This window comes from Microtus pennsylvanicus, chromosome 15, assembly GCF_037038515.1.
Source record: "Microtus pennsylvanicus isolate mMicPen1 chromosome 15, mMicPen1.hap1, whole genome shotgun sequence".
NCBI classification, from domain to species: Eukaryota; Metazoa; Chordata; class Mammalia; order Rodentia; family Cricetidae; genus Microtus; species Microtus pennsylvanicus.
Window position 1 is genome coordinate 71,880,573 of NC_134593.1, and position 25,261 is coordinate 71,905,833.

The window sequence follows — 25,261 nt, forward strand, 5'->3', positions numbered from 1 at the left end:
AAAACCCATCACACCAAAGTCCCTTCACCCTCACCATAAGTTTCTAAAGATTCCATGTGTATTGATTTTGCCTTTCCAACACTAGGAATAGAACCTGGGGCCATGCCTATTCTCAGAAAGTGATTCACCACTAAGCTAAACTCCCAGTTCCAAAGGCTTCACAAACCAATTACTTTTTGTATGGATGGCCCTTAGAAACAATTTTATGAATATAAAGGAACTCAAAACAGATAAACATATATGATATAAATATTAATGCACAAATTCATGAACTGGAAAGCAGGAGAGTGAAGAATCCAGGAAGTGAATACAAAGTAGCTTTAGTTTTTTCTCAACACTCTGAAAAAAACACTTCATTCAAAAGCCTGACAAATTTATCAATGCACTCATTAGAAGGCGTTTTAGTGCTGTGATTTTCCCTATGATGTCACAAGAGCAATCTTTAAAAGCAGTGGGAGGTTCTATATGGTGCATCCTACATGTTAAATCTATCGATGTTTAATATTCAGTACTTAATATTTAATATACTTTCTTCAAAAAGCACTTCTGATGACTCAAATCCATTCTTAATTGCAATTAGTTGCTTTAATAAGGTTAGGTTAAAATTAATAAATGATGACTTAAAGCGACATTTCTGAAAAAAAACGCCTGCAAGTCTGAAGTTTTAATTTCCTTGGGGAAAAAGTGTGAATGCTGAGAAGCTCCTACCCTGTGTTCCTGCAGATTCTGACTGCCAATGTTAGAACATGCAGTGACATTATCTGTAATAACCATGTCAGTGAGGGGGAGACCCCGTACCATTCCTGAGTCATAATCTTACGGAAAACATGATTGGTGGCGCCATCTCTATCCACTTTGCTGTGAGACTGGGGCAGGTAACCTCCCCATATCATAAACCCATGAGTTGTCACAGTGGGAAACCCTGCACGAGGAACTGATGGAGGTTATGTCTTTCTGCCAGGTTCACCTATGGTCTCAAGAAGAGAAGCGGTCCCTTGCTCTTCTCTGCACCTGAAGCTATTCCACTCACTTGTCCCCAACTCCGATAAATCCACTGATATTCAGTGTTTCTTTCTCTCGGCATGATTTAAAAAAAAACAGCACAAGGGTGTGGGGTATGGTCACACCCACACAGCACAGACATTACCAGCCCGGGGGCAGAGTCCCCCTTCTCCTATGTCACAATGGAGCTGCATGTCTGAGAACCAGAGACACAACCAAAGCTCAGGTTTAGCCTATACACAAGGAAGGAGGAGGGACAGTGGAGTAAAGACTCTTATAGGACCGGTTGAGTCCACCCTTGGAAATGATGATGGCGCAGCTCGGCCATAAACACATATGATCTCTACAGAGTTCCTAGGCAGTGTGCTATTGTGTAATTCTGCAGGAAATAAAACAGACCCCCTCCCTATCACAAGTGCCTCAGTAGTTGTGCTGAAGCTTTGCTACTCACCTGGACACTGGTATGGGAGCGCTGTATCACTGATCTAAATGCAGCAGCATCAAGGGGGCGATGAAATGAACACACTTGTAAAGAGTCTAGACCTTTGACCTACTGTGCCTCAAACAATAACCCGATATGAACAGACTAATTCACCATCTGTTTAACACTGCTCCAAAGGACAGAAATAAGAAGAAGGTAGCAAATGAGGAAGGCAAACATGATGCTTACTTTCTTTAAATGCTTGACAGTAGCCAAGGAAAGATAACAAAAAGAACAGGGCACACAGGAGATCTGCACGGCCAACAACACCAGCGACCTTAAAAGAAGGGGGAGAAAGATTTACATAAAAAACATGAAAGCATTCCTAACTTTTGGATATACAAAACGTTCCTTAGACACAAAACAAGTGACTTTACCCCACCACCTATGACATCGTGCTGGCAGTGCTGTGCAGATCTGGCGGTGTTATCTTACAGCCGGTTTGTTCTCTGCACCCTTCTTGGTGCAGGACTTCACTCCACTGCTTTAAGAGAAACAAGGCTATTTGAACAGATTGTTCTGGGCACACGGTGTTATTTAACACACTGTGCTCAAGAACACCAGCAACCCAGCTTTCTCATGTTCTACAGGAGATTTTCAGTGGAAAGTGTTATAAGCTTAGAGTGCACAGTATTTAAAAAATGCATCCTGGGAGCAGCAAGATGGAACAGCAGGTACAGGCACTTGCTGCCCAAGCCTGGAGACCTGAGTCCAACTCCAGCACCCACACAAAAAAGAATGGAGAGAACAAACTTCAGGGAGTCCTCTAGCATGCGTTTGTATCATGGCATGCATGCCCCATCCCACAGTATTAGGCATGCACATACATCAAGCATGCATGCTAGTGCACACACACACACACACACACACACACACACAAATAAACATAATAGCTAATTAATTAACTAATTAAAAAATTTAAATCTGATTGGAAACACAATGGGCATAAAAGTACAAAATATGTTAAAAGTTTAGGCAGAAAGAAAATGGCTTAACGACTCTGAGCTGCCTCTGCCATCTTTTCCCAGACTCAAACTGCAAGTAAGGATGCTTCTGAAGTGACCAATCAGATGGAACAGAGCACAATGCCCATCCTTTCTCTCTCAGTCCCAACTAGTGACAACGAAGCTGTATAAAGTGTGTGTTCACTTCTTCCAGTTACATTGCCCCAGTAACTGGTTTCCAAATATAAGGGAAAACACAGAATCCTACTCATGAGGACTGCTCTAGTTTACCGGGTACCCTTTACTAACTGGCACCCAAATGTGGCAAATCCCTTTAACGGATGGAAGACCAATCGCTTCTCAAAGGACAGATAAAATACTACGCCTGTGGCAATTAGCACACATACGTATGTTTTGTAAGGGCTTGTATGGTCAACAGCTAAACAAGAATGCCTTTAATCGTCTTCCTTCCACATATGGAAGGCTGAGGTGTCCACTGTAGCTGTAAGCGCCCAGTGAGGTGTCTTGGGAAATCTATGATGTCAAGCAGGGCTAAGAGGACAGAATGAGTTGATGATTCTATCTTAGCAAAAGTCTGTGTGAGAGGAGACGTACAGAGAGGCAAGCGTGATGGTTAATCTTGGCAACTTGATGGGATCTACAGTCAGCCCGGGGACAACCCTCTGTAAAGGAATTCATAACCAGTTAACTAAGGAAAACTCGCTCTTAATGTGGGCAGCACCACTTTAGGGGCTGGCGACTTTAATTAAAGAAAGAGGAGACAATGAGCTAGGCACTATCGTTCATTAGATGTGCCCAACCAGCTTTTGATCTACTGCCACGCCTTCCCTTCCATGATGGACGGTGCCCTCAAACTGTGAGCCACACTCACCCCTTCCTTCCTCAAATTGCTTCTGTCAGGTATTGTTGTCACACAAAATAACAACCAACCAGTACAGGAAGCAAGGGCCAAAACAAGATTATCTGGCCTGAAGAGAACATGGCAGTTCACTGGAGGGTTAAATGGATACATAATGAGTTATGGATACTCAGAGATAAGTTCATTCCATCAAGGACACACTGAGTAATCAGAGATGCAGCTACAGACAAAGCCTTGCACATGGTAAGTGTGACTCCCTGTTAGTCCCATTCATGAATTCCAGAGAGCTTCTAGACATAGGACAAAGTGGGAGGCAGGAAAGGACCAAGGACACCTTGGAGGTAGGGTTCTGCTTCTGTGGCCTCCAGCTGGGATACAAGAAAAGGACCTTGTTAGAGCTGTGGCTCTGGACAGACCAGACCCCAAACCCTTTCATAACCTAATGCTGACTAGCAAGCCAAGAAGAGGCAGGCAAGGGAACCAGGACTTCTTGAAATGACTGAAGGGGAAGGGGTAGTTTGGGCAAGAGTCAAGGACAAAGGCAAAAGGACCAGACTGTTGAAGCCGCTTCTATCAGGGTAGTAAAAATGCAAGCAAAGAACCACCAGGAAGTGAACTTGAAACAAATGAACTTATTTTCTAAAAGAAAGCTCTTCTTTTGGTAAACTACTGTACTTCTTTCTGGTTGTGAGCTCGGTGTTTAACAGCTGAACAGTCTCTCCGCCCTTATTCTGGTAAATATTAAAGACAACCTCAGTCTCTGAGTGATGAAGGTTATACTACCTGACATGAAAACAAATGGAAAAGAAACCCATGGCAAGTGTTTTAATGAAGGATTCAGCACTTCAGTGAGTATTAACTAAAGAGAGCTCACAGGATTGAATGTCCAAGGCTATATCCAAGAACAGGCTATATCTAACCACTGGAGAGCGGAAACAAGAAGGACAAGGCTTCCTTCCTTTCTTTTTCCCTTTTTTATTGATATTTGCAAAATATGTATTTTTCAGGTAAACTCTCCAACAGTTTTTGTTTTCTTTCAGGGTAGCTCAAACACTCCTGTCAAGATTTTTCTGGGGAAAAAAAATCAACATACCCTTCCTCAATCAATTAAACAGGTGGCATCTAAGTTTCCTTACGAGGGACAAGAATTAAGGATTTGGGGGTCGGAAGGAAGTGGGCAAGGGTTGCCATACTAATCCCCTTTGTGTTGAAGGCTAAGTGTTTGAAGCTGAGTATGATGGTTCATGCCTACAATCCCAGCACTTGAAAGTGGAGGCAGAAAGACAAGAGTTCTTCTTGTCAGCCCCATCTACATAGCTACAGGTGAATTTGAGACCATCCTGAGATGGAAAGACTGTATCTTGTCTCTTGTCCCATCCTTGGCAAATATCTGGGTTCAGTAATGGTGGGTAGAAGTCTTGAAGAGACCAGAACCCAGGCAACTTGTCATCTTTAGCCACACTTTGAGCACAATGGGACCTCATGTCCTCAAGGAGTCCTTGGGGAATATCTGATTCTGATAGATGAGCCAAAACCAGATCAGGGCCTAGCAATATCTGTTCTTGCTCCTCTCCCTTCCTAGGAATCAGTACCTTGTCAGTGGCCTCACATGCCTGATAACAACCCAGAGTGGTTTGAGATGGCATATTTGGGGGAGAGGGTGTTGACTGATTTTGGTTATATCATCTGAAGCAAAGTCAATTTGGTTGTAAAGATTTCCCTACCAATCAGAATCCAGATAGGGATCAGACTGAAAGGTGACCAATTGATCCCATGCTGCCTGGGGCCACCTTGGCTTTAGTCAGAACCCTCTACCCCAGGCACATTGGACAGCTAGGAAAAGTTAGGTGCTTAAGTTGGTTATGGTGGAACACCTCTATCATTCTAGCACTTGGAAGGAGGCAGGAGGATCAGGCATTCAAAGTTAGCCATGGCTATGTGACACCCTGTCTCAAGGGGGGAAAATAGAGAAAAAAACCCCAGTAATAACATAAAAGAGAAAATATAAGTATTTATTAACAGTGTGCAACAATATCTTCAGTATTAAGGCTGGAGGTGGGGTAAAGGCACAAAATATATTCATATTAATGAAAAGAAATGTATGTCATTAAATCCTGGTAGGGCTCATGCTGCTACTCCATCCTTTTAAAACATATATACAGACACACATTTACTCCAATCTGCCCTGTCCTCATGCCACAAGGTGGGACCATCACGGCCACACCACAGAAGCTCTCTCCTGTCCTGGCAGGACATCTATGAGGCATCCCCCTGCCTCCTGAAGATAAGCTCCAGGTGCCTTGCTCTTTGCACACATTTAAAGCTGGCATTTAAAAAATGTAGAGTGAGCGATTAGCAGAGAAAGCTGATAAGAGGAAATTGGATAGTGTGTCAAATTAATGAAAGGTAAACACGCAAAATATCTGTCTGTGAATGCTAATTTTTAACTATCCCTTACTTTCCGAAATCTGAGTTTAAACGGCTGTTATGGAATGGCAGAGAGAGGAAGAGAATCTTCAAATAGTCCTTTCTCCCCACGGGTAGCCACCCCCTCTATGTGTGTGCGCGTGTGTGTGTGTGTGTGTGTGTGTGTGTGTGTGTGCGCGCGCGCGCACGCGCGTGCTCGCGTGCACATCCGGAAGCCAGATGCCAACCCTGAATTTTATTTTCCAGTGGTGGACCATCTTGGTTGAGTCAGGATCTCTCCTGGGTCCATAACTAGATAATTAGGCTAGGCTGGCAGCCCTGAGTACAGTCAGTCTCTCCTTCCCCATCACTAGGACCACAGGCACACACCCTATGCCGGGTATACTGTGGGTGCTGGCAGCCAAACTCAGGTCTCCATTGCTAGCACGGCAAGGACTCTATGAACTGTGCTATCTCTCCATTCCCATCAATTCCTTCCAAAGATCTGAAACAGGGCCTCTAAAGGTTACCAGATAAACTGCATTGATCTGTAATGTGTGTCTGTGTGTTTGTCCATGATCTGCAATGTGTGTCTGTGTGTTTGTCCATGATCTGCAATGTGTGTCTGTGTGTTTGTCCATGCTCAAACACGTGTAAGCAGACCCAGGGCTTGAAACCTTTTCATACATCAAGTTTTCAATATGTAAAATCTTAACTTTGGAAAACCTCTGGTTAATCATTCGATTTTATTTTGGTTTTACGACTATGTCCAATTAGACAAGAAGCAAACAGTCAATCAGGGGTTTCCCAGAAAGCACTGTTTGTGTCACACACCGCATCTGAGATGCAACAAACACTCAGACCAGAGAAGTGAGGTTGCAACCCATTCTAACTTCGCCATGGTTGTGCACAGATAAGAGACAAAGGGTTTAAAGTGGGCTCCGGCAGCATCAGCCACAGCCTTTCACAAAAGATACGGAAGACAACAATAAAAATTCCATAGCATTCTTGAAACCAAAGAACAGATATTATGAGAAATCGTAATTTCTAAAACCAAGAATTCTGATTAACATTTTAGAATTGACTCTAAGGCTCTCAATAGGGCAATCAGTTAAATGTAGGCCTTTAAATGTCTGTTAGAGGTCAAGGCCCACTGTGAGAGGAATAGCCTATGAAGCTTCTAACCCAGGTGTTTGATGCTCCCAGAATGACCAATCCAATCTCTTCAGCAACACACCCCGTCATGTTTTCCAAGTGCTCAGGTGTGCACACGGGTTTCCCGGCGACCTCACACGTGTCCAGTTAAATCTCAACAGTCTATGTCTACAGTGTACTCTTCATGTCCTAGGCACAGAGACACGGCCACAGGGCAGCAGGCTTGACTCCTGTCACTGCTATTAGGCACCTGGCAGAGAGTGTTAAGGGGAAGATACCCAGGGAGGGAGGAGGGAAGCTTCAGGAGCAGCTCCCCTGCACCTGCACGGACCATGGAACCTGAGAGTTTCAGTGTACCCTATACTCACTCTTCTTTATCCTCCTGGGATTCTCACTGCCTATAAAGTTGTACCAGACCATCTGATGTCATACTGCTCTTATGCTAATTATATAAGAAAGGATTCTGTAAATCATACAGTCAGCTACCACAGAAAGACTGCTTCAGACCAGGTGTGGTGGTGCATGCTTTTAATCCCAGCACTCGGGTTAGTGGATGTCTGTAATTTAGAGTAGGGTGTACATAGAGAGCTCTATGCAAACCAGGGCCTACATAATAAGATCCTATCTCCCTCCAAAAATAAATAAATAGAAAAACTGCCCCACCCAGTCTGAGGACTGAGGAAGGTCTTTAGGCTGCAAAATGAGGCAACATTAACATTTGTGCCCTTGAAGTTATCACCCAAGACCACAGCACACTCTGAGGAGACAGTCTCTCTGTTTGGTAGCCGTTATTTGCCCATAAAGAGAGGGTCCTCTGATCTAGAACCCACTGCGTCAAATATCTAACAGGGAAAGTATCATGTATTTCCTGAAAACATTGTGATGTGTGCTCTGTAACCACGAGGAACACACGAAGAGCCCATTTCAGAAAAGCAGATAGCACACACACGTCCTACACACATGCAGACGGTCACACGTGGGGGATACTCACACACTCAGTGTGCACTGGATGGACCGCGAACAGCAGTGCCGCCAGCAGGGACGCTCTGGGCGCCAGGTGTACCCTCCGGCCTTTACTGGTGTACTGCAGGCCTCCAAACAGCACTGAGAAGACGTCCAGCATGAGCATGGAGATGCCACCATGCAGGAGGATGTTGACCACGTGGAAACCCACGGGATGGAAGCCTCCCGACAGATAGTAGTTGATCCTGCAACAGAGAGGATGTATGAATCACACACAACAGAACGGGGGCTGATGAAGGCTCTTGGTGCCTCCTTCATGAAAAGAGCGTCAAGGCAATAATACCTGTCCAGCTAAGAAGCCTGAGGAAACCATGAAAACAATTATCCATAGAAAAGAGTGGGAGAAATCCCATGTCACAGGGGAAGGCACCGAAAATACAGGGAGAGGAAAATCAAAAGGAGAGCTAGACCTTTTTATTTTAAGTTTAAGGGATTATTTCCCAAGGACAAGATAAATTACAAATCCTTCAAGGCTATCCCAAAGGGGGCTAGATTTAAGATATCCACAGAACCCTCTGCACGCACACACACACACACACACACACACACACACACACACACGAGCTTTAACATTATGTATCCCCAGTCTTCATCTGTAGGATACCTTTCTACTGTTAGTGTAAGTCTTTCTTTTGACTACTTCTCAATTGCTGGTGGTTCTAGTTGTTTTTAAATGCAAGAGCATATATACAAGAATTTAAATGTATCCCAGAAACAGGTATAAGAACTGTTATGTGACTAGTAACTCTAGCTAATGGGGACTAGAAGTCGTCTTTAAACTTCATTTTCATTTTACATATTGACTTGGTAATGGTAGGACAATTAAGAACTTAATTTTGTCATAAAAAAACATGATTTTATGGGATGCCTGTGTTGCTTTGATACATATTGTATTGTTCCCCTGCTGCTTTGCTACCCAAACAGTAAAGGGTGGGCTCTCTGAGAACCAGAGAGACGTAGACGTTTTGCTGGTCTGAGCATCATCCTTGCACAGGGACCAGGCCAATATCTGCATAACTCCAGTTTTAGTTTGTGTAGCTGATATGGAGATTCCTCAGGCATAGCCTCTCAATCTTCCTGTGGCACAGTTCCTAAGACCTTAAATAAGCACAGAATCTTACAATACAAATGGACTCCACCTACCTAAAAACTAACGACTGAACCCCCACATACGATGTCATGTGGAAACCTCCAATGATGCTCCTGTTTCTACTCTTACACCTTACCTGAAAGTCAGGACGGTAAGTGGCCGGTAAGACTTATGGCTGGTATTGCTGCTTAGTCTACTGCCCCAGAAGTCATGACGCCACAGGTCTCCCAGGGGTGTGTCTGACTGAAGGTCCTGCAGGAACACAATGGGACGTCTGGACAACACAATGGGACATTCTGGACAAGGAGTCAAGATCCTCCCCTCATCTTGCCCCAAAGCCTTGAAAACTCTGCCCACTTCATCCTTCCTACTAGCCCCAGGCCCAGCTCCCCCCACCCCCATTGTCTCTTGTCCAGGATATGGGCAAGCTTCTTAAAAGAGCCACCATATCCTCCCACTTTCTACACAAAGTACTTCTAAATGCACATTACTATAACTATCCAGTTGGTTACAAGCCTTCCAATAGCATCTCCCTTCCTGGGTCAAAGTCAGTGTCCTCTTAGGGCTGCAATAGCCTCCACACACATCTGCCTAACTCCATGTTTCTGCCCAGCTCTCCTGAGTTCCCTCCCAAGAGGCTTTGCATAGGCAAATCTGCCCTAGACAGTCATCTTCAACCCTCTGCCATCCCAAGTGGACTTCAATCCTTTTCTGTGGGTTCCACGGCATCTCATACCTGTACCCATAACACCTGGCTCACCGGTCACTCACAGCTGTGGACTAATTATCTTCATCACTAGACTGGCGCTCCACAAGGCCAGGACCACATGAGCTGAAGTACAGAAGGTGCTTAAAACATGCTGAAAGAAAGGACCACTCGGCAACATAAGGCCACTACTAGCCTTTCAAGGTCAATTAAATAACGTGAAGTATCAGAAAAGCATCCAATTTAAACAAGTATGGACAAATATAATGCTGAAAATTTCCACTTTTGGTCATGAGTTAAGGAGATTGTGAAACTAGAGGAAAAAAATTTCATACAATTTTAAAATATAAAATTATTAAATATTAAACAAAACTCTCTCTTTCTGCTGAGATAATTTGGCCTTATATTATACCAAGCATGCTTACAAGCATTTTACCTTACATTTAAAATATGAAACTAAATGCTGTAAAATCAAACAAGGGGGCTGGAGAGATGGCTCAGCAGCTAAAAGCATGTTCTGTTCTTTCAGAGGACCTGAGTTCAGTTCCCAGCACCCATGTTGGGGGGCTCAAGATTCCTTCTAACTCTTGGTCTATATCTTCGCATGATTAGCCCTGAAATCCAGCAGGTGGGTGTACCTAATTGGAGAAACTACACCATTACTGGCTTTCTAAAAAATTGCCCCCTGAGCACAGAAGGATGCTCAAACTCAGAAGAAGTGGCTAAGAATGCATACCGCTCTCTCAGAGGACTTGAATTTGGTTCTCAGCATCCATTCTGGGCTCACAACCATCCGCAACTCCATTTCCAGAGGATTCAATGGCCTCTGCCACCTCAGGCACTGGCATATACGTGGCGCACGCGCACACACACACACACGCACACGCACACACACACACACACACACACACACACACACCCCTTACAGTTTCCTTCCCACACAGAAGAGTTGGTTAAGTGACAGATGGCCTCAAAGAATAAATACCCACGTTGCAATATGGACTTTCGTACTTGCTATGGATGAAGTGCCGACTCACAGGGAAGGCCTCTGGAGGAGGAACAGACGCAAAGTCGATCACTGGATTCTCATGTGACTTTCCCTTCTCCCAGCTTTAGTGGCCTTAAAAATGTAGAGCACCCTCCCAACGAGACAGTTGGATGTTTTGCACAGACTACAGGATCCATCTGCTAATTCAGGGACAAAAGCGGGAGCCCAGGCCCTTGTGTTTTGCCACAAAAGGGCTTGTTCAGTTGTGAGGTGGTTGGGAGCAGTGTCTCATCCTCCCTCCGAACAGAAACGAACACCAAAGAAGCTCTAAATATTTAATGAGGCACAGCCTACACGAAGCAGAGTGTGCAAGGGAAAGGTCAAGTTTTTCTTCTAATGATTTATGGGAACATTAGATTATATCTGAAATCCCTCTTAACAGCACCGACTCAGAGATCAACAAAAAATGGCAACTCAGCCCAAGGAAGCATCTAGAAAATAGAATCCATCTCCCTCCCCAGCAACCGCCTGCTGACATCATGAAGACACAGCTTCAGGAGTGGAGGTGTGCATTCCAATCAACAAAGAAGGAGAATAGGGGGGCTGGCAAGAGGTGACATTACAGAAAATACTGCTCAAACCACACTGGGCAGAGGCACAGACGCCTGTCCACCTCCCGCCTGAGGATAACTATAGCAATCATCAGAACACTCCACACACCACAGCCAGGCTTCCATCTTCCCAGCGCAATGGAACTTTCCAGCACAGGTTCTGAATTAACCCTTCACACGCCCAGGTAGAGGTGTGATGAAAGTCACCACAACCATAGAACTTAAAGAGGTGAACCCTTGTTGGAAAAGTTATTTTGTGTCTCTCAAGTTATCAATGTGGCACAGCTGTTCAGAGCGACTTGCCTCTTAGGGAGTCACCTGTCATGGGTGGCAGGTAAAGGCAAGGGAGGGGTCATTAGGCCTGGTGGCAGATGCCTTACCCTGCTGGGTCATCTCAGTGGCCTTCATTTATTATGAGCATGCAGCAATGGTGCTGCAAAAGCTCCTTCAATGACACGCCCCAGAGAGACAGGTAGGTGCATTCCTTCAAGTCCCAGCCAAGGGTAAGCAATGCAACCTGTGTGCTGAGTAAGACGATCACAAGGCTCTACCTCATGCCACTTCTGAGCACCCGTTCTGCCTGCCTCCAAGTTCCTTACTCTCACTGTCTTTGGGCCCATTTGAATCTTTTCCTTCCCATTTGACAATAAAAAGGGTGACTACTCTCCTAACCTTATAAAGCGGCAACTGGGGAACAAGGTGGACTAGGATTTTGCATGGTCAGCAAACTTGAGTCTCCAAACGTGAAATGAGTGGGAGCACTGTACCCCTCAGCAGCACACGGCTTCTGTCCAGCAGCTGCCAGCCCACTGCCCTCACACACTGGACAGAGTCACAGCCTCACACTTTGATAGGTGATTAGATCCATCCATCACTAGAACAAATGGGTGAGTCTTTCTTTCCTCTCGCAGTTCTGAAAAGTCTCATAAAACCTGAAGTGCTCAATCTGCTTTGCTCTGCAACACCCCTGGTCTTATAATCTCAGCAGAATGACCTCTCTGATACATGTGCAGATGGGATCTCCTCAGCACAGACAGGGGCTGCATACCTGAAGCAATAAATTTAGGAGCTAATACATAAAATGAAATGAGAACTCTGTATCTTAAGTGAGACCCAGACCAAGAGTCAACCCTAAGCTTATCAGAGAATTAATACTCACTTGGATGATTACTAAGATATAAGCAAACAGGATGTTTAAGTTCCTTAGAGGATTAAGACACAAACCTTATTGTTAACAATAGCTTCAGAGTCATCGAAGACAAAATCGCCATCATAGCTCCTGGCAAAACACACGAGGGAAGCAAATCCTACTACTAGCTTAGCCCAGGAAGGAGAAAGGACAGAAGACGGCACAATGCGGTCCAAGTCAGCATCCAGCTCTGCCATCTTGCAAACTGCAGGCTGCCAGCCTCCTGCTGCAGCATTATGCTGAGGGATCTGCAAGGGAAATAACATCATATAAATACCTTTGAGCACACTTCTGCAGTGAACATCTTTACTGTAAGCAAGAGCTACATCGGTATGTTGTGATTTTATAGGTGATCTTTAGACGTGTTAAGTCGGGCAGAAACTTCAGTGGGCAGAGAAGTGACCTGGGATTCAGGCAGATTTCCCAAACCTAACATGACCTATGAAATCTGAATGCTTCCTTTCAGAAATTCTGATTTAACAGAATCCTATGTTTACTAGCCCCATAAAGCAAGTCATTTTTATTTCTCAGAGCCAGATATACTTGGCTTAAAAAAAATTAATGATCAACTTCATCAACCCAGAAAAAGTAGTAACTGTTCATTGTTGGCACACTGGGGGGGCGGGGAGTTAGAGCATACTTATGAAATACGACTGTGACCCCGGCTCTGACAGACCTTATAGTATGTGTGTTGACACAAGGGCAGATGTCAGTCAGTAGAAAATCTTAAGAGAGGGGACTCGTGAAGTGAGGGCATATGACAGTGATTGATTGAACTACGGTTTACATAGAGAGAGAATAACCAATTTCTTTGGAAGGTCCCAGAAAGAACTAAACTGCCTCAGTTCTACCCAAAGAGCTGACTGCCAGTACGGGGAAAAGCCAAGTCAGAAATACAAACTTCCAAACAGACAAAGTGGTTTTGCCACAGCCTTGCCATTTATTAGCTGTGTGGCCTTGTATGAGTCTCTATCATTTCCTGTGGAACAAGGCCAACTATGAGACTTTGAGTTTTGTGACAGCCTGGGCCAATTCCAAGACTCAAACATGAACTATGTGCAAATCAGGTTATCTGTTCTTATTCCCACCACATCCTCTACAAGTGCTGCCTTCTGGCCAGGATGCTCAGTTCAATCTTGTATGTTTAGAGAGGTAACTAAACTCTCTGCAGCTCCTTCCTCGCTCTGAGACGGACACGACACTGCCTATCTTAAAGCTGCCACTGGGTATATTTATTTGGTGGGGGCAGGTGTTATTTGACTTGTAGGCCCATGACTGATGGAAGCTGTGGAAGGAACTCAAAGCAGGAACTTAGCTGTAGAGGACATAAAGAAATGCTACTTATGAGCTTGCTCAGCCTGCTCTCTTTTTCAGCCCAGGCTCATCTGTCCATGAAGGCACTACCCAGTAGTCTTGGCCCTTCGACATCAAACATTAATCAAGAAAATGCCCCCACAGGCCAAGGTGATAGAGACATCTTCTGAATAGAGCCCCTGGGGTTTGAATGGATGTTGGGAGAAGGCAAACTATCATTATACTTTCCACAAGTTTGACAATCTTTGCAAAAATCTCCCTTAGTACTGGCTTTTTGGTGTAAAAGCTCTGGTTCTCCCTAGAACAACTTCCATTCTGCTTTTAAGCCAATGAAAGAAAATTCTTGCCCCCTGGGCCAGGCTGCAGCTTGGTTATATTTGGTTCTAGATCTCCAAATAATACCTAGATCCACAGGAAGTCAGGCAAATAGGAGTCTCAGAACCTCACGCCACAGACATCTTCTTCTTTTCTTTTAGTCTTTTGTCTGAATAAAGGTAGAGCCGGACTGATAGGCACTCCTTTCAGTGGCAGCCTGACCCTTCCCAGAGGCAGAGTCGCACTTATAATCCAGACACAAAAGCCTGCAACTCTTTCTCTGCTTGTCCCCTGAGCATCATTGCCTGATGTAAGGCTTGCTCTTAGCAAGCACTGGGGGAATAGTCCACCTACTTTCCGCAGCTTTCTTTTTTTTTTTCCACTGAAAAGGTAAACCACTGTTCAAATCCTAATTGCAGTCAGGTCATCATGAAGACCCTGATTGCTGTTTTACATCTAGCTAAAGAAATTACTCCTGCCACCTCAAAATTTAAACAAGACTGAGTACCCAGGAAGATGCTACGGCGTTAAAAATGGAAGGAATAAATGTGTTCCTCTATTTAGAAAAATCAGTGTGCAGGAAAACAAATGGTTTATACCAACTTTAAAGGCATAGCAACTTCCACAGACTATGTGGAAGCCATAAACGGTCATATAATTGGTTCTGATGTTCTCGAGTTGAGCTCGAAACATTTAAATATGAAATCACAGTTTAGTATGAAGTTCAAATGGTCTTATGTTCACTGATTGATGAAATAATCTGTCCCTAAATTAGCTGCTATGCATTTCCTGGCTATTCATATTCACAGCCCGAGCCAATCATCATTCAAGCAACAACCCACACACATGTAGAGGGGGCCACGGACCCCAACATTTGGAGTGCCCTGGTGGGTCAGGTCACCACTTTGGGGAAGTCAAGTGAGTGGATGAGTTGATGTCAAATAATCTTCTCTTTCCCTGTGGGGAGCACTGTGCAGGCATTGTGTCCTTTACCCTAATTTAGACCTCACTGGCTCTTGCCATTTCATGGAAGCATCTCTGCTCTGCAGTGAAAAGATTCAGATGCTCCCATATGTTTAACAGATACCTGCTCACATACATAGAACGGTCCAGACTATGACTTTTATCAGCAAAGGCTAAGAAAGGTTACAATACATTAGAAACCTATGTGATGTTCTCAGAATCCACTACAGGAGTCCATAGCAAAGGTCACGGAGACAGATGAGCATGAACTGGTGGCTACATTTCCCTGAGCTACATTGTTTTCCTAAAGATCAGTTTCTTCATCTGTAGAATAAGTTATCTTTTGGTTTTTCGAGACAGGGTTTCTCTGTAGCTTTGGGGCCTGTTCTGGAACTAGCTCTTGTAGACCAGGCTTGCCTCGAACTCACAGAGATGCGTGTGCCTCTGCCTCCCAAGGGCTGGGATTAAAGGGGTGCGCCACCACCACCCGGCTACCACTGTGTTCTTTAGGGTATGGTAAGGACTGAGTGAGGTGGTATAAACAGCCAGTCTCCATATCCATACTGTTTTGATCAGTTCTTAGTCCCTGATCCCTGTCTTAATGCTTATGTTACTATCTTTACGACCAGCAGAACCCATCAGGTGACAGGATGTACTCCCAAAAGGGGAACCCTTCTTTTGGGCATCCCTGGTGAAGCATCTTTGTGCCCTATACAAACTGTATTACTGCACAACGACCCTGATCCCAACTCCCCATCCTCCACCAGGAAATGACCCTTGTTCTACAATAAGGCGTGGTGCAAGGGTAAATGAGGCAGAGAAGGAGACCTTTATATCCACAGTACAGTCTAGGAAAGGACTTTCTGGTTTTGATTAAGCAACCTATCTTACTGGCCTTCTCCAGGTAAAGCCCTGCCTGGGAGCACTGGCTCCTCAGCCACACCTTGGAGGGCAGCTCACTCTGTGTCTTCAGTTTCAGTAATGTCCCACCTACACAGAACCTACTACGAGTAGTCTGAAAAGAGACAGTTACCCTAACAAAGCTGGTGTTCTCGTGACTACTGAACTCCTGTTTGAATTGGCTCCCTAAGAGTGGTTCAGTGTGGAACAAACCAGTAGTCTTTAGCCCTGATTCTCAAACTCCTAATGTTAAGCCTAGACTTTCAGGATGTTAAAACAAATCCATCTGTCAATCAAAAGATCAAACAGGGCCTCCCCAAAGGCTAAATTTCACGGAACTGTGTACCACGAACCCCTATTAACTTTGGACACAGCAGTCCAGGCTGCAATAAATCAGACCCAACCTAGATGATTCACCCTGTGGAAAACCAGCAGAATTTACCTCAGGCCTGGAAAGGCTCTTGTTCTCCACATTAAGGGCAATGCATCTAGGCCAGTTGCCCTCCAAAATGGAGGAGCATGACCTTGCCTCAGAAAATCAAATTAAACAATGTGGTGGTTTCTGACCAGAACATTGCAGGGAGAGCTAACACAGGGAGTGTCCAAGGCAAAGGGGCCAGCCATCCTCTGCAAGGCTGAGCCAAAGGCGGAGAGAGGTGCATCCATCCTGTTGTGACCCACCTTAACTCAAGAGTGCTCAAGTGGCTGCCCTTGGGAGGTTTCACACTCAGAATTTCTGCCTCAGAAAGTTTCCACTTAGCTTGTAGCCATTTTCCCACCTGGGCGGGGCCGTCCCGCCTCACCCCATTCTACCTGGGGTGCACAGCTTATTGGGGGTGAGGTACAGGGGACAATGAGGGCATTTCGTCAATCCTGACTATAATTGTTTCCCAAGGAACTCTCTCCATCCATCTGTTCCCGGGGAGAGAGCGAAGTGTGGATGACTCAGTGGCTAGCTCTTTCCTCTAACTCCTCCTTTCTTTTGTGTGTAGTTAAAAACAGAAAGAAAACACAAACAGCCCACAGCCACAACACCAACAACCCAGGCTCCCCGTGGAGTTCGCCGGAGGTGAGGCGGTAGCTGCTCCACCTGCTCGGTTGGTTTCCCCAACTCGTGGCAGCTCGGTCGCTCCAGGCTCCCAGGCCAGTGGTGCCGGCTTTGCTCCTCAGCGGAGAGCGGAGTAGCTGGCACTCCAAGCGCGGCAGGGTGACTCGCCGCGTAACCCTGGGCAGGCGGCCAAGCTACCGGCTGTGTCCAGCCGTCGCCCGTGCCTTGGCCAGCTGGCGACCAGGCACGGGAACCCCGCGGCCAGGTGGCTGCTGCACCGGGTGCACTCCCGGGTCACGAAGCTGTTGCGCGGCTGGGTCAGACAGTGACAGGCACGGGAATGGTGCGGGGACCTCGGCCGTGGCAGGACAGCTCCGGAGCCTGAGCCCGGGGCGCGCACCCCTTACCGCGCGCTCTTTGTCCGGGGTGCGGCTTCTACCGGGGCGCACGGTGTCTGGGGCCCGCGTCCGCGGGTGGCAGCTCGGGTCCCGTAGCTAACTCCTCCAGTAGAGGTGCAGTGCTCGGGCGCCGCCCCCAGGTCCCCGGGCCGCATTGGACTGGTGGTTCTGTCAAGAGCCCGGGAGCCCGCGCCCTTTCCGCGCCCAACTGCGCTCGCCCCGCAGCAGCGCTCGGCCCTCATCGGGCTACCCGGCGCGTTACCTGCAAGGAGCCCAAGCGGCGGTCGCATCTCCCTCCCGCGTGCTTAAACTCCTGCGGCTCTGCAAGCCCGCCGCCGCCACCAGGGGAGGGGCCTCCCTCCCTCCCCCTCCCATCCCGCCGCGTCCCGCCCCCCGCCGCGCCGCTCCCCACTCGCGACCGCCCGCGGGTGCCTAGTCCCGCCGTCCGCCATGCTCCCATCGGTTGTCCTTCCCGTCACTCACACGCTCCTCTTCAGCTCATTGGTACATGTGGGGCTGACGTCGGGACTGGGAAGCTCTGGGCGAAGGAGGCGCAGGGGCGGACGGGCTTCGCCAGGGAGGAGAAAGCGCCGCTGGGATGCAAAGGGGCCGAGCCGCCGAGGCCTGGTTCCTGCTCCCCGGGGATTCCTCGCGCTCTGAACCTGTGCCCGACCTGTCCCGCGCGCTCCGCGGAGAGCGTGTTGAGTCCCTGCAGAAAACCCCCAACTCCACGCTTCTTTCTGTTTGGGAGGAGTTGTTGAAGATGTGTCTTTACTTTCTCTCTCTTGAAACGCTTAGTGAGTTCTTCGTCCCTAGGCCCTGCAGCCTCAGGACTGCACCACCTACCTCTTGTAGAGCCGTGCAGCGTGCTTCCACACTCCAGTCACCACCACAAGATGCTACACCCACCTTCAAGGAAGAGAAAAGCGTTGTACTTGCCCCTGTCAAACCTCCAATGACCACGGATGTCCTCCTTCCGACCCTCCTTAAAAGTGTCAGTCTCTGATCTGTCTCCCTCTTTGGATGGGAGTCGGCTTCATCTGCATCAAGTCACCTCGAAGCTTTCTTCTGCTCCGTGTCCTGCTGCCTCCCCCTGCCCTTCATCTCTGAAGAGGAGTGCTATCTCCCCAACCCCCAGCTATCTCCAACTCCGTTCTCTTGGCTCCCATTCAGTGAAACTGCCTTTGCGAGTCAACCCTGCTGCCTTCTGCCCTTAGGAAGGCCAGAGGACATTTTGCTTCCCAATGCTAGCTCATCCTAAGATTTCTTCTTCCTCCTTAAAATGCTCCCCCCCCCCCCCGGACCTACCACTCTCTTGTTTTACCTGGTCTGCTTAGCAGGCTTGCCTGCCCAGAAGGAGCCCTAAGAGTTTTAAAGATCTCATCCTTTAACTCCACCAATTTCCCAGTATGATTTAATCTTCTGCCGACACTCCAGTCAATATATTTCAGATTTACACTTCTGCTCCTCGCTATCTGAGTTCAAACCCATTTATCTAGTTCCCTATTTAACGTCTCCCCTGGTATATGTTACCACATCTCAAATGGCAGAGCATGCAACACACTTTCTCTGCTTTCCTTCTACTGGTCTGTGATGCCCAGGGCACTGCCTTCTTGTTAGTATTTCCCTCAGATGCCTCAGTCCTGGCATCTAACAGAACCTCCATGGTCCTGATTCCTAAGTGGCTCCACCCTTGCTCACCTCCAATTGGCTGGTGTTAGGAATATAAGCTTTTATTTTTAACCTTTTGTGTAACTTAGTGAGCATTGACTTGTGACTTGGAATAACGCGATGCATCTGAGATAGAAATTAACTGTCACAGAAACAAGCTCCAGGCAGGCCACCTGCCAGCTCAATTGCAACCCAAGCCCAGAACAGGCCTTAATATGCTAATGAACCACCCCCAAGAAGGTTAGTTGAAATTCTGGTGAGCTAGCCCCAAACAGTGAGTACTGATAGCACAAAACTATCACCCAATGGAATGGAAAATTGGGAGATTGTGAATGGGCTCTAGGCTCACACTGCCATGCCCCACAGACACAGCTTCTCTAGCCTCTGGGTGGATATCCACCTGCAAGAAGGCTTGAGACTGTGTACGGCCCTGGCCTCAGTGACCTTGGAACTTCTGGCACTGTCTGTCACCAGACCCACAGAGGCCCACCAGTTAGTGATAGCCACTGGCCTATGGTCTCAAGGACGTCCATCAGTGCTATCCTTCTAGCCCGCCACAGCTGAAGGACTTCCAGAGCGTCCTCACTGGAAAAGATTCCCCAGTGGAACCTGCAGCAGCATTTCTGTTCCCTGCTCAGTGAGATGTCTGTTTAGCTTTGATATTAGTCCTATATCACAAGGAATGATTGAGTGATTAAACCAAGCGTATGAAAGACAAATCTGGTGTGGGCATCAAAGTCATCGCTGAACACTTTCCAGCCCACAGGCTGTGCCCTTCACACTGGCACAAGTTGAGTAAACCATTATATTTGAAAATAGAGAATTTAAAATCCTCTAAAACCTTATAAATTATCAGTTTGGGGTTTTGGAACCTTTGGGACTGAAATGATTTGGTTGTAGTTTGGGGAGTGGTTATAATGTTTGGCATTTAAGGTGACTATGGGCTTGTAAATATTTACAGTCGAGGTACATTTCAGTTAGTGTGACTAGGGATTTTTTTTTTTAAGTCAGGTAGCACTGACTCTTGAGATCTCCTTAACCCAAAGGAGAAGATAAGGTACTCAGTTTCTCTTCTATAAAAAACAAACAAACAAAAAGCCCAAAACTTTATTTCTAATTTGTGTGTGTTTATGTGTGCATGTGTGTTTGTGTGTGATTTAATTTAAAAAAAAGGAAAAAGTATCTCTACATGTAGATAGAGGTGCCCACAGAGTCCAGAAGAGGGCATTGAATCCCCTGGAACAGGAATTTCAGGCATTTGAAATGGGTGCCAGGAACTCAACCTGCATCCTCTGCAAAAGCAGTCCTGTCTCTATCTCTGAGCCACCTCTGCAGCCTGTCAGGTTTCCTTTGCTCTGTTCACCCCAGCTCACTAGATAACAGTTCCATTTAGAGTGCATAGTGGGTAGCTGTCTCGAAGTCCACCTAGCAAAGAACGAAATGCAGCAAAATCCCTCCATAGCTGCTCTCAAAAATTTACAGTCCAAAACAGGATACAAAACACACACTTGTAGCCCATGAGGCTAAAGAATTAAATGGCAAGGACGACAGACAGTGTGAGGTCAGGAGGTTCAGATGACAGAGGGACCATTTTCTGAAATTGTCATAAAATGGAGCAGTCTCAGATGTGCTGTAACATTGGAGAAGATTCAATACTGTTATGAGCCTTGCTCTCAGAGACTTAATCCAATAAAGCTTTTCCTTCCCTTATGCCATAGATGTGTAGTCTGCTCCACAGAATCATTCATGGACTCTGTGTTATGATTTCAATTGCCACTGACTCTGGCAGGCCCCACTGCTGACGTGGGGGACCGCGGCGGGTAAGGAACAGACAGATACACCATGCAGAGAGAGCTTGGATATGGAGAGTTTATTTAGTGGGTATTGGGAGGGTATAAGGGTAGAGGGGTATGGGGGAAGAGAGAGAAATAGAGGAACAGAGAGAGAGAGGGAGAAGAGGAAAGAGAAGGGAAGGGGAAGAGAGACAGAAAGCTGCCTCTTCAGAAGACCAGCAGGAGGGGGAAGGAGGGAAGAGGAGAAGAGAGAGAGAGGGAGAGAGGGAGAGAGAGAGAGAGAGAGAGAGAGAGAGAGAGAGAGAGAGAGAGAGAGAAAGAGAAACTGGGAGTGGACAGAGCTTGTCTCTTAAAGGGACAATGATGGGGGAGTGTCATATATCAATCTGTTGATTGCATTGGTTAAGCAATAAAGAAACTGCTAGGCCATTTGATAGGCCCACCCTTAGGTGGGAGGAGTAAACAGAACAGAACGCTGGGAGGAAGAGGAAGTGAGGTCAGACTCCGCATCTCTCCTCTCCAGAGCAGACGCTTCAGAGAGACGCCATGCCCTGCTCCCAGGCAGACACACGCGATGAAGCTCTGAACTAGAATCTTCCCGGTAAGACCGGTGCTCAGATTGTTAGAGATGGGTTGATTGGGATATCAGAATTAGCCAGTAAGGGCTAGAGCTAAGGGCCAAGCAGTGATTAAAAGAATACAGTGTCTGTGTAATTATTTTGGGGCATAAGCTAGCCGGGCAGGCGGCTGGGGTGTTGGGGACGCAGCCCCACCACCCTTATTACAACAGGACAAGGTACCCAGGTGACAGGGCAGGCCAGCAAAACAATCATAACACTAAGGATCTTCTACCCATGATGTGGTTTCTGTCTTTGCCGTCAAGTAATGGCTTCCTAGTTCCTTCACACTGTTTAATGAAGATGGGTAGGCCTGAGAGTGACATGCATTCTCATCCATTTGAGAAAACAGCAGTGCTGCAATTGGGCAGGAGGATACATTTTATTCCTGTGACCAGAAACAAATGATTTCAGAGGTCCATGATCTAACTGGAGAGACCCGTTGGGTTGGGGCAACATTGTAGCAAGTGGGGCTGCTTAGACCCATGTAGAAAATGGGCTGGGAAGGCCGAAAGCTTCTAAATTGAAGCATCTGGAATGTTATAATAAGGAATTAGGACTTTATAGGCAGTAGTTGGTCCCCGAAGTTTTCTATGGGGAATGAGTTAGTCAAGTCATATTTACAGAGATTAATTACCAGAACCTATACGGAGTGAGATGAAATAAGGCCAAGGCTGTGATTTTGTTTTTCCCAAATGAGCAAAATATTTTTGCAGGAAAAGAAAAAAAAAGACCAAAAAAGCTTTTATTTAGAAACACTTAGTTCTAGAGACCAGAGAGGAGTCTAAAAGACAAGAGGCAGTCTCCTTTTAGCAACCCACTCCTAAGAGTAATTAATCTAGTCCTGTGAGAATTAACCTAAAGACTTAGCGAACTTTTCATATCCTAAAGTCCTTGCCTCCCAGCACCACTACCATATGGCAATAAATTTCAAACTGTATCAATCAAACCATATCAAATCTGTACCACCCCCATTTCCTTCCAATGTATTTTACTTCTTCTTGAATTAACTCAAGTAGTTTTAATTCTGATTAGAGAAAGAAACTTTGGTTAAGATAAATGTGACAGAAAGTCTTATTTGTACCAGGCAAGGAACCACATGCTGATGGGGGAATCTTTGTCAACCAATTATCTTTAAGAGGTGGGACCAAGTTAGGGTGTGGCTTTCTGGGACCCAGAGAAAAACGGTGCTCGCTCTGTGTGGTTCCCTCACAGCACAGCTGATCTTGGACTCCTCGTTCCCGTTTCATGAGTTTACCACTTATAATAAATAAAAATATAATTGTTTTATCTTTTAGCTATCCTGGTTATTTCATGAATCGAGATGACATCAACAACATACCTCTGATGTGAATTTTATCTCCGCCTCTCTCCTCCTGGCCTATTTTTCATGTTCGTTGTCTGAGCAGAATCATAGGTAAATAGCCAGGGTGGCCCAGGCTTCTGAATCCTTTTACTCGTGGTCCAGACCAGCAGGATGATGCTCAGGGCCCAGACTGCGTAGAAGTTAATATATTCAGGTGACATAGAGGATTCTAAGAGCCAGTGATTATAGCGCAATGAAAATGGCCCACAAAAAGTCAACGATAAGGGTTTTAAGGTAAATAGGACAGAGGACGCCCTGACAAGTGGGCAGGGAAAGTAATTGTCAGCAAGTGAGATCTTTTCATAGCCTGCTAATCATGGAATTGAATCCTGGGGTGTCACAGCTTGGCACTTACAGGTTCTCAGACATTCTGTATACTGATTCTTTTCCTTCACCTCATCTGAACAACAGTGTATTTTTTTTTTTATGTTGGCCCCTCCACACTCTTCAGTGAACTGTAATAGGCACAACCATCTTTTCCTATGAATAAACTTCAATTTAATCTTGGTTTATGACAAATTGTGTCTCTTCCCTCTATAAAGTAGGTGTATTATTTAATAATTCACATTTATTTTAAAGCTTTAAATTCTTGTTTGCGTATTCAAAAATAGCCATGCTCTTGTCAATATGAAGTGAAATTTACTTACAAGGAAGAATAATTATTTGTGTGTAGACCCTTTTATTCTTTTTACGAAAATGTGCTGAAAGCTAGATATGTGTGAGTCCCTTTGCTCGATGCTTGTATTTCAGAGCTGAAAGAGTTCATTGCCTCAGGGAAGAAACAGGTTTTTAACTGATTGAAGGGTGGAAGACAGGAATAAAGAAGGAGGAAGCAACCTGGGGCCAGAGACAAGTTGTCGATTTGTCAGAGCTTGAGGGTCCCATGAGATGTACAGGAGACAAACAAGGAGCCTGGTAACTCTGGTCCAGAGATCTCAGGAGAGAATTCTGACGCTTTTACAGATCTAAGAACAGACAAGGAAAGCTGTTGTTATGTATATGAGAACTTAATTCTGGGAGGGCTCCTCCAATAGAAGACATTTAATCCAGAAGCCCAAGGGAATGTACTTGGATACTCCCACGATATCCCCAGGCTCAGAGATCTGCTAGAAGTACTCACAGAAGTGGGCAGAGCTCCCTTTCCTAGTTAGTTTATTAGAGCTGGAGATGCAGATAGAAGTCTCTGGGGGACACGCTGCATAGGGTAAGGGCTGAGGAGATACCGATCACAAATTTCCAGCAGCCATTGCCTTAGTCATAGAGATAACACTTGATTCTCCCAGAAAGAGCATGACAGAAGCCATAAAATTTATTTTCAATTTAGGAAGCTCTTTAAGTCTTAGTGCCCAAGGATGATATAAAAGGCTAGTCACACAGACAAGATGAACCACCTAAGCTACCCACCAGAGGCCTCTACCATCAATTACACCAATAGCATGATCTAGCATGACCCAACAAAACAAGTACATGCTTATCAGAGAGCATGTTCCGAAGGCTCAGAGGTTATCTCCCAGGAACAGAGAAAGAGATAAACTTCTCTTTGAAGTGTCCAAGATGAATCTTTTACAGTCTGTTGTGGGAGGGTTGTTCACGTCGCCAGTCTGCTGTGCCAATAAAGCCACCTTGAATCAAGGATGGAATTTGCTGACTGGGATTAGCCATAGAGATGGTGGAGGATTTAGGGAAGTCAGACAGAGAAGGAGAAGAAGAGAGAGGGGGGACCGAGGGAGATTTCTAGTGAGTTTGGGCTGGGAAAACATGGGGAGTAGGGTTGGCCGATCTACCCTCTGATGTTCCTTGGATTTATCAGGTTTTTAATCTCAATTTCTGACTCCCTCTACCTCTAACCCTGAGTTTTTATTAATACTAGAACAATTTAGGTAAATGCTACATCTGGTGTCCAAAGCATGGCATTATAAAACCACGCCAAGACGGTGAACCCACCACCTCTTTACTACGCAGGCCTGCGTGGATCTGGGGTTGGGTTTTTGTTTTTGGTTTTTTTTTTCTACTGCAGTATTTCTACAGCAGCTTCCAGCTGCTGCCTTTCAACCCTTCCCCCAATATGCATCTGGGGTTAGCCACCCATCTCTAGCCTATGCTCTGAACCCTTTCCCCAAGCCACCATCCTAGGCCAGCTTGATCTTGATACCTGCTCAGTCTTTTATTGCTGCCGCAACTGCCAGTCGCAAACAGTTGCACGTATGGCTGACCCGTGCAGCAAGCAAGCTTACCACAGCAACAGCCAGTGCCAGCCTAGCAGCCAGGGCACTGTCTGGCTGTCTGGACCCCGCCGCACCCCCAGCGCTGCCGCTACAGCTGCTCCCACCCTCCCCCCCAGCTTTGTCATCGCTGCATTATTCTTATGGACAAAGTAAAAAGTAATCAGATCTGGTGGGAT

At 46.1% G+C, this 25,261-nt stretch overlaps 1 protein-coding gene across 4 annotated transcripts in view; it reads right to left on the reverse strand.

Annotated features, from left to right (window-relative positions):
- Positions 1-17,776, reverse strand: part of Tmtc4 (transmembrane O-mannosyltransferase targeting cadherins 4) — a 55,759-nt gene extending 37,983 nt beyond the window's left edge. For 3 of the 4 annotated variants that reach the window (XM_075949486.1, XM_075949483.1, XM_075949485.1), the window contains exons 1-5: positions 17,676-17,776; positions 12,511-12,723; positions 9,118-9,233; positions 7,860-8,076; positions 1,673-1,760 (exon numbers count right to left, since the gene is read on the reverse strand). In XM_075949486.1, coding sequence (XP_075805601.1) covers positions 1,673-1,760; positions 7,860-8,011 — 240 coding nt within the window. In that variant the 5' untranslated portion in view covers positions 8,012-8,076; positions 9,118-9,233; positions 12,511-12,723; positions 17,676-17,776. Of the gene's footprint in view, positions 1-1,672; positions 1,761-7,859; positions 8,077-9,117; positions 9,234-12,510; positions 12,724-17,057 lie in introns of all 4 variants that reach the window. The other variant, XM_075949484.1, reaches the window with a different exon arrangement.
- Positions 17,777-25,261: the final 7,485 nt, after the last annotated feature.